This window comes from Cavia porcellus, unplaced genomic scaffold, assembly GCF_034190915.1.
Source record: "Cavia porcellus strain 051 isolate PalLab524CR breed Dunkin Hartley unplaced genomic scaffold, mCavPor4.1 scaffold_8, whole genome shotgun sequence".
Lineage (NCBI taxonomy): Eukaryota > Metazoa > Chordata > Mammalia > Rodentia > Caviidae > Cavia > Cavia porcellus.
Window position 1 is genome coordinate 21,876,085 of NW_026947491.1, and position 9,480 is coordinate 21,885,564.

At 44.7% G+C, this 9,480-nt stretch overlaps 1 pseudogene and 1 gene segment (V, D, J or C); one reads left to right on the forward strand and one right to left on the reverse strand.

The window, feature by feature from the left end:
• Positions 1-5,875: 5,875 nt before the first annotated feature.
• LOC106026994 (UDP-N-acetylhexosamine pyrophosphorylase-like) overlaps positions 5,876-9,480 on the reverse strand; it is a 36,718-nt pseudogene continuing 33,113 nt past the window's right edge.
• On the forward strand, positions 7,841-8,635 carry LOC100726101 (immunoglobulin heavy variable 3-72-like). The segment is given in 2 exon segments: positions 7,841-7,966; positions 8,065-8,635. Coding segments are annotated over 2 exon segments (390 nt in total).

The window sequence follows — 9,480 nt, forward strand, 5'->3', positions numbered from 1 at the left end:
GAGGAGAACTATGCAGGGCCTAAGGAGCAGGTGCAGAGAAGGAAGCAGAAGAGAGAGGGCTTCCTGGGGCCTCTGGGGTTCCCTTCTGCTTTAAGGCCTTAGGTCCTGAATTGACCCACAATGAAGTACCCAAGTTCAAGGGAAAATTCTCTGTTACATGTAATTGTGTGAGTACATAAGAACTGATATTATTTTCATTTTCTGTGTATGAATTTTACTTGCACCCATCTCAACTAACCTGTGCCTTTTATATAGTTAATATTTCTCCAGTGTCATATTCTCATCATCTAAAAGTGGATCTGCTGGTTTAGTTTGGGTGATGAGGAACTATCTCACGCAGTAATAAATGCTTCAGATTAGGAAATTAAATCCTTCCCATCTCTCTCTGTGGGATCTCAGATCACACAGCTCCCTCCCCTCTTTGGTCACCTCAGGAGACCTGTTGCCCAGGCAGAGCCCCAGCACCATGAGGAGCCCTGAGCTCAGGGGAGGAGGGAGAGGGTCAGCCTGACTGGACTCAGGGCAGTATCTGTGGGCCCAAATGTGCTCTTCCTAGACAAGACAGCTGAGTAGGACTTGGTCCTGTGCCTTTCTTTTGTACCTTACAAATTAAAAAATTTATAAAATACAGCAAAACCATTCTCTATCTTAATCTCCATTTCTCTCTGTTGCACCACTTTCTTTTCCTGTTTTTTTTTTACATTTTTACTTTACAGGAATAAAATAGAACAGTAAAGTGAAACAAAACAGAACAGTGATAGGACAGTAGGAGACTCACCATTGTTACTATACTGCATAACCTCATCCTCTAATTAGTTGCTCAGGCTCTGGCCCCAGGCTTGCAAAGTCAGTCAAACAATTTAAGTGTCAGGTCGCTGCCTTACTTCAATCAGTAACATCCTAGCCTGCACTGCGCCCCATTGCTTATGTGTGTGTCACTGAGGGGCAAGAGGGATAGGCTGCACGGCTTCCTTGCTGCTTCTCCCCACTTGACAGGGCCTCCACCAGCACATGAGGTGAAGGGACTGCGCTGCTTCCAGCTGTTTTCCTCATCCAGCCAGACCAGCACCCCTGACTCTCTTATTCTTGCTTGGTCCCTGAATTCTCTCTCTCCATGGATTTCAACTCACAAGTGCGACCCTTCCCGTGTCCATGGGCCTCAATTCTGTCTTCCTGCTCTCCCTCATGTTGCTGTGATCCAGGGTCTGGATAGCAGTCAAGGAGGAGTTCTCCTCTGCTGCTACTGCTCCTCCGTTCTCCTGTGTTGTCTCTTTCTTATTCATCTCTCCTTTTCAGTCTATCAGGAAAACAATGGAGAATAGATGAGATGAAACCCTCCAGTCTCACAGAGTTCATGGTTTTTCCTAAATGGATTCTCATGATTCTGCCTTGATGCATTTTATTTTATCTCACTTAATTCTGCATTTGACAGTCATCCATGTATTTGGAAATTTTTCTAAAACAATCAAATATACTCCAATGGTTACTAATATCACTCTTATCATTACAGTTTTCTGTGACCAGGTCCCTAGTGAACAGCACCAAATCACTTGCATGCACATCCATAGCTCCTGAAGGCAGAGCAGAGCTGACATTCTCACACACAGACCCCATCTCTCAGATGTGACCAAGGACCTCACCCTCACACTCATCCCCAGAAGCTAACACACCTCCACCTCCTTACCCTGCTCTGTTCCTCATCTGGTCCAGCATCCTCACTGATGTGTCCTGTGGTTAAGGACTGAGAATTCATTTTCTTGATGTGATGTCTCTGGGGCATCTGTTGTTTCCTACCCAGGACCTCCCCATCTTTGAGAATATGCCCTTCCCCGAGATGGTGTCTGATCCTCGCCACTGCACCTTCTGTATTACAGCTTCCTGGAGATTCCTGAAAATCTGAAATATTTTATGAGTTTCCCTCTGTTTCATTCATCTCTGTTGCTCTGAGTCATGATTGTGCAGATACCATTTTCAAATTGAGACCTTAGAAATCTTGCTCAGGTAAGAGTTCAAATTTAGCATTAATGTTGTAAAAAGAAAAGTAGTGAATGGAACCAGGAGGAACATGGAGCTCTTGCGTGTTCATCTCACCACGCACCTCAGCTGGGCTTTATTCAGCAACACTGCTGCTCCTCTGTATCACTGTGTCTCTACATTCCTGATCTGACAGTTATGAACAGCCTCATTTCTTCTCAGATGTGTTTCACAAAGTTCACCTCCCACACTTAGTTTATGCTCTCATGTCATCATGGAGGGAAATCCATCAGTGAGCCATCCTCACTTCCTACTTATGAAATCCAAGACTGCCTCAGTCCCTGGTTATCAACTTCCTCCTCACTGCTACCTTCCAGGGGTTTTCCTCTTCCTGTGTCAGTGGCTGTTAATTGTTGGATCTTCCCACCAGAACTGTAACACGATGTAGATTACAGGAAATGGTTGTCAGTTTAAAAACCCACAAAGGAAACAGGCACTTTCCTAACCTTAGTGAACAAATGCTCATTGGCCTCCCAAGGATTTAGCAGAGCCTGTGACCCCCCCTCCCCACCATGAAAGCTTATGCATAACTGAATGTTTATTCTTCTCTCTGTGGAATATATTTGTCTTCCTACAAATCCATTAAAAGTCATGTAATTCAGAATAGAGATCAGAACCGTGGATGCAGGAGTAACTCTAAGCATGACCTCAGAGCAAGGAGGTATAGGGGTCTGGTATCAAAGATCAGAACCAGTTCCTACCCAGAGAGGTACAGACACACTTACTTCTAGATGTCAGGGTCAGTGCTCTCTTACTAGGACTCAGAACAGCTCCACCTGCCTGACCTGATCCTACCCTGAGAGTCCACGTACAGCCTGCTAATCTATTTCTCCTTATTATTGTTGACTGGACTGTTACCTGCATGCAGGCTACCTGATTTGAATAGATTGAGGAGGGGGGTAAAAAGGGTAAAATTGTATTGTCTAACTAACCCTGATAAATGTAATCATTATATACTGAAAATATGCACTAATGAAAAATATCTTTAAAAATGATAATTGTAAACAGAGTGCAATATGCCAGATTGAGGTCTCTATCCAGGGAGTGACATGGTGAAATAAGAATTTCAGAAGACATGGATAGAGATCAGTCAATACATTGAAAGGACAGTGCACTGAAGGGCAGGGTCCCATCCCAGTCACAGGTGTGACATAATAGCACAGCAGACCTAGTCTTGTAGATTACACATAAGATTTCCATGGGGCTTTTCCTTTTCCAAAGTAGACAAATAGCACTCAAGGCAGTGGTGATGATGTTGGACATTTGTGTGTCCCCGATGAAGAGGTCCCACACAGAGTGACCCCTTCATCAAGAATCTGCTCCTCTGCACACTGGAGGTCAGAATGCACAGTCCCCATGCTCAGGGTCTCCCAGTTAGGTGGGATGGAGCTGGGCTCAGATCTCCATCATGACTCACTCAGGAATCCTCAGCCCCACTTTCCTGATTCTCAGATGAATTGATAAGGATGTGAGCTCACACAGGAATAAATTTGGGAGATCTAATTAATGACATTGGTAGATTCCATCTCTTTGTGGTAACCTTAGCAAATTTATAAAGTGTTTGCTGTGGGACTGAGTGGCAAGGAATCATGGGAGTTCTTGCTGCACTAGACTGGAAAACATTTCACCGAATCCCCAGTGTACCAACAGTGACCAAGTACTGCATGCTTCTGGCTGAAAAAGATTGGAACGTCAGACGTAAGTTTTAATTTTAGGTATATTGTCATGATGAGCATAGTTTTTATACTGGATAATTGTTCAGAAAGGGACAACTGTAATTAGATAAGCACTTGAAATTTAGGAATCATGAAACAACAGATGAAGGGGAAGCTCGAAAGGAAAAGATAGCCAGCAGCTACACAAGGTCAGGTAGGGAAGGGACACTTAGCACAGACAACCTCCTTCCCTCCCCCAGTGAGGCTTCTCTGTGAGGGAGGCACAGGACACACATCCGCATCTCCAGTCGCTGTGGGCTCTGGTCAGTGAGACCTGGTGTCTCAGAGCAGGAGGCAGGAAGACCTCTCCTGACAAAGTTAATGGTGGTGAAGTGAGCTCTCCAGCAACACAGACCACACCAGAGGCGAGAGGTCGGGACAGGTGGAGGGAGTTATGCTCATCTTCATCCTGTGGAAGCAGCACCAGAGCTCCTGTAGGAGGGCACAGTCAGGATGGGAACAGAAAGGGAGCAGGACTGGAGGAAGCTGGTGTAGGATTAGGAAGGAGGGGTCATGGCCATGCTTCCTCCACTGCAGGGAAGGCAGCTTGCCACCTCTCACAGATGTGGACACCACAGGAGTGCAGGGGAGGAGATTCCTTTCTGCATCACATAGATCAGAGACATCCTGACCTGTACGTCACCATCATAAGAAAAGGAGCCTCCCTAATGCAAATTTGTCTCCCAAATCTAGACTCAAATTCCCCTCTTGAACTGGTGGAATGGACAGCTCCTTCCTCAGACACCTCTAAAATCTCTGCAGAAGGTAAAGGTGTGGCCTAGAATATGAAACTTCTGGGTCTTCTCCTGTGCCTGGTGACAGGTCCGCATGGTGAGTGTGCTCAGTGTCAGACATGGGTCAATGGGAAGATTAGAAAAGCAGGGGGCTGATAGGAATTTTACCCTTGCTTCCAGGTGTCCTGTCTCAGGTGCAGCTTCAGGAGTAAGGGCCTAGCCTGGTGAAGCCCTTGAAGATTCTGTCCCTCACCTGCTCAGTCTCTGGATTCTCCATCACAACCAGAGGTTATCACTGGAGCTGGATCCATCAGCCTCCAGGAAAGAGCCTGGAGTGGATGGGGAACATAAGTATCAGTGGTGGCACTGATTACAGCCCTTCCCTCAAGAGCCGCATCTCTATTTCCAGATGCACAGGCAAAAACCAGTTCTCCCTGCAGCTGAACTCTGTCACCAAGGAAGACACAGCCACCTATTACTGTGCAAGAGACACGGTGCTTTGATGCAAGCATGAGCCCTGACATAAACGTCCCTGCAGGGAAATCAAGGAACAGCAGGGGGCATGCAGAACATATTGATGAAAGCAACCACCTTCCCAGCAAATAAGGAGAAAAAGTTGAGAGGTTTTTCCCTCCATTTAATTTGCATGCCCTTAAGTGGTCCCAGGCACAGAGCTCCCAAAAATCTCCTATATGCCTGGTGAGGCAGCGTCATGCTTACATGGAATGAGGTTTCTTTCTTTTTTCTTTTCCAACTTCTTTATCACAATCTGTTGCACAGTAATTTTTTTAAAGACTATTGATTACAACTCACCTGGCTGCAGAGTCTCCTTAGTTTTTTTAAGGTGTTTATTTTGTTGTCCAATTATTTTCTTAAGAAAGTTTAATGCGGGGCTGGGGATTTAGCTCAGCGGCATAAGCGCCTGCCTCGAAAGCAGGCAGTCTCGAGTTCGATCCCCGGTACTGGTAAAAACGAAAAAGCCAAAAAAAAAAGAAAAAGAAAGTTTAATGCTGGATAAAATAAAACGAACTGTTTTTACCATAAGTACCTTCTAAGTAGTACAATAATATATTGTTACTATGTACAATTTCAAAACAAAAGCTTCCACTTCCAAGGAAAGTGTTGTTGAACGTCCTCACTAAGCTTGATGGAAGCTATAAGAAATTTCCTTGATGGCCAATGTTTCCTTGACTTGGAAATAAATCACACAATAAAAAAAACATAAATCAAACTTTCAGTGAGCTGAGAGCCATGAAAATGCTATCAGAAGCTCAGTCATCTGGACCTTGGGAGTCTGCAGTAGCTATAAGAGTTCATCAAGCAGCATAATATCTTGTGACTGTTTTCTCTTTAGTCTGCTGGGACAGGTCCTGTAGGTTCCCAGTTGGTCTATTAATAATAAAAAGCTGTGCCCTGTTGTGTGAGAATCTGGTAAGTGACTCGTAAGCCATTCTTTATCAGCTCATGGATTCCATCACCATCAGTGATTAAAGCTGTATGGAATTCCTTACCTGCCACATTACTTTCCAGTTCTTCTCCAGCATAGGAAGTAAGATGAGAGGATTCACATTGGATCTGTGCATAACTGGCATCATTCAAGTGGGGAATCCCTGCAAGGGGAGAAGCATTTCCACCTGTGAGCACTGCATACCCAGCAGTGGTGTAGGGCAACAAAGCACTTGGGTTGTCCTTCCCACTGTGACTGTCTGCATCCTTTAGCGGGAAAAATCCATCCTCCGATAAACCTTCATATACCGCAAGCTTCTCTGCAATCTGGAAGATGTCAGAAGCTACTTTTGGCAATTTATTCCACATGACTTGTCTGGCATAATTAATTCACCCCAGGAATCCACATATGGAATCTTCCTGTTAGCCAGATGGCGCTAAAGCTGAGGTTCATCAACACCAACAGCATCTCTCAGACATGGGACGATGAAGATGTGATTGGTGATGCAGCCCACACAGAACAGCACTTGTCCATCCGAGCTCCGTACCTGAGATGTTGCCAGGGAAATTTTGCTGTATTCTACCACCCATTATCCGCCATTCACGGAACAAACCACTCCACCTGGCTCTGTAGTGTTCTCTCCTCTATCACCTTTGCTCCACAGTCTGCCCTTTCTCAACTTGGAATTCAATAACCATTGGCTTCACTTTAACCAATGCATCACCCACAGAGCAGATGCAAGTGCACCAGCTGCCTTTTTGTTCCACATCCTCCACCATATCCTGGGCTGCAAAAGCCCGGAAAAAAAACCCTCATTTCCATCTGGGGCCATAGAAATTTTGTGCTTCTCTTCCAAAGTAATTTTCCCATGAAAACTCATAGCAGGCAGCATGCCCTGATCAAAATAGATTACATTTTCTTTTTCAACCAAAGTGCTTGTGCTTTATGAAGAACTCCTTTGTCTCTTCTATTTTTCTGCCACTGGCCCCTATCTACCATGGACTGATCCATTTGAGGCCATGATAGCTTTAGCTAACAGCTGTAGCTTCAGAACATGCTCTGCTGGAATCTGAAAATGTCTTACGGGATAGTGAACCCACATCATACTTCCTTCCGGGCTATGCCATTCCAACTGTTGCCCTCTGTCCATCTGCTAGCAGGGGAACTGCTCCTTTGTTCTGAGAAATCTGGAAAAGTCACTGTCCCAGGCCTGGCACTGATCTTGGTCCCTAGTAGCAGCGCCACCATCTCTCCAGGGGCAGTTATCATTGGTGCATCTGCTTTCTCATGCTAAGAGAACTAGTTAATTCCTTCAGTTGATGTTTGATACATCTGTGCATACCTGCTTCACCTGATCTGAATCAAGGCTGTCTCCCAGGCAACCTACAGCCTTCCTCAATGCTGCTCGACATGGATGTGCACAGGGGGATGCATCCCTGAACCACAGATTAAGTCTACAGGTAGAGAAATAGGCGCACATTTTAACTACAGGAAAGAGGCTCTGTGAATCTCACTGCACATGCCCAACTCTGTTCTGCAGATCACAAGGAAGGACCTGGTTCCCCTGGACTTCTCACACCATGTATCAACACTTGGTCACACTGAATCACTCACTTGTGTTTCTGTAATGAATTCAACATTTGTACAATGGAGCAAACACTGACACCTGTATAATGTATTTAAATATGTAAAAATGAATTAAGGCTATGAATTAGAATTGAGTGTCATAACAGCTACTTGAAATTCTTGTTTTACATAATGATATTATTTTCAACAAACTTGACCTGCAGACTTACATGTAATCTGCTACTGAAGTTTTTCTACTTCCTGGCCTCAGAGCTCTATCTATAGCAGGAAGCCATGCAAATAGGGCCTCCCCGTCCCAATGTAAACCAGCCCAGCCCTCACTCTGCAGCTCTGCAGAGGAGCCCAGCCCTGGACTCCCAGGTGTTTCCTTTCGGGGATCAGGACTGAGCACAGACAGCCCACAATGGAGCTTGCGCTGAGATGGGTTTTCCTTGTTGCTGTTTTAAAAGGTAATCAGTGAAGAACAAGAGATATTTAGTGGGAGAGAGTGGGATAAATGGTAGACATATGTGACAGTTTCCTGAGCAAGATGTCTCTGTGTTTGCAGGTGTCCAGGCTGAGGTGCAGTTGGTAGAGTCTGGGGGAGGCTTGGTGCAACCTGAGGGGTCGCTGAGACTCTCCTGCGTGACCTCGGGATTCACCTTTAGCGATTACTACATGTACTGGATCCGCCAGGCTCCAGGAAAGGGCCTAGAGTGGGTTGCTTTAATCAGAAACGCGGATAATAGTCACACTACGGAGTACGCTGCATCCGTGAAAGGGAGATTCACCATCTCCAGGGATGACTCCAAAACCACAGTGTTTCTTCAAATGACCAAACTGAAACCCGAGGACACCGCTGTGTACTACTGTGCAGGAGACACAGTGAGAGGACATCAATGTGAGCCCTGACACAAACCTCCCTGCTGTGGTGCTCTGGACCAGCATGGGACGCACAGGACACACGGAGTTCAGCCCTGTGCAGACAGGAGCACAGGATGGAGCAGAATTATTTCCTGTGGAGATGTGAGGCTTCGGTCCACGTGACGTATTTCCCGGGAGACTCTGCATTCATGAGTCTGTGCTTATCTTTCATGCTCCTGAAGTAAAAATTTAACTCAATAGTAAGATATATTCTCATCTGTACGCATGTTCAAGTGTAATTGTTGAAGGTAAAAATGAGTCTTCTGTGATCACAGGACTGGAGCTTGAGGACGCACAGGCAGTAATTCAAACCTTTTTTCATTGAAAAGGACCTTATTGATGTTTCCTTTCACCACCAGTTTTGATATTTAGATTAGAGGCAGAAAAGAGATTACCCGAGATTAATAATGGATAAAACTTTGGAAAACTTAAATCTTACATTCCTTGTGCTGTATAACTGCACAAATCAAACTCAGAGCTCATTTAATTATCTTTTTAAATAATGTATTTTTCACTTAGTTTTTATTCTCGAATCTGCTTTTTTAAATCTACTTTCTTAGAATGAAACACAAGACCTTCCTACAGAATCTCCCATGGAGTCACCAGTGTACACCCATGTGTGCCCTGGTCCCTCAGGAAGAGAGCTAGGAGACCAGTGGTATCCAAGGCACGGAGAGCAGGACATCAGAAAGAGCCACCAGGAAATATTTGACAGGAACTGAAGGTGCACCCATCATAGAACTTCATCTTTTAAAATTTTCGTATCAATATATCAAATACGTCTCCTTCATCTAAGAAAATGATCTTGACAAAGTAAACCAAGAACCACTGACTCTAATAACATGTGTAGAATACCGTGTGTAGAATACCTTCACTACTCTCCCATAACTAGAAACAGACCCATCCACACATGTGAAATTTATTTTTTACAGTGTAAGACAGTAGTTGACCAGAGATGTTTATTTCAACGAATATTTAAACAAATAACAAGATGAATAATAGCAAGTGTTATAAAGTACGTTGAAGAAATTAACCCCTAGTGCATCGTTGGAGGGAATGT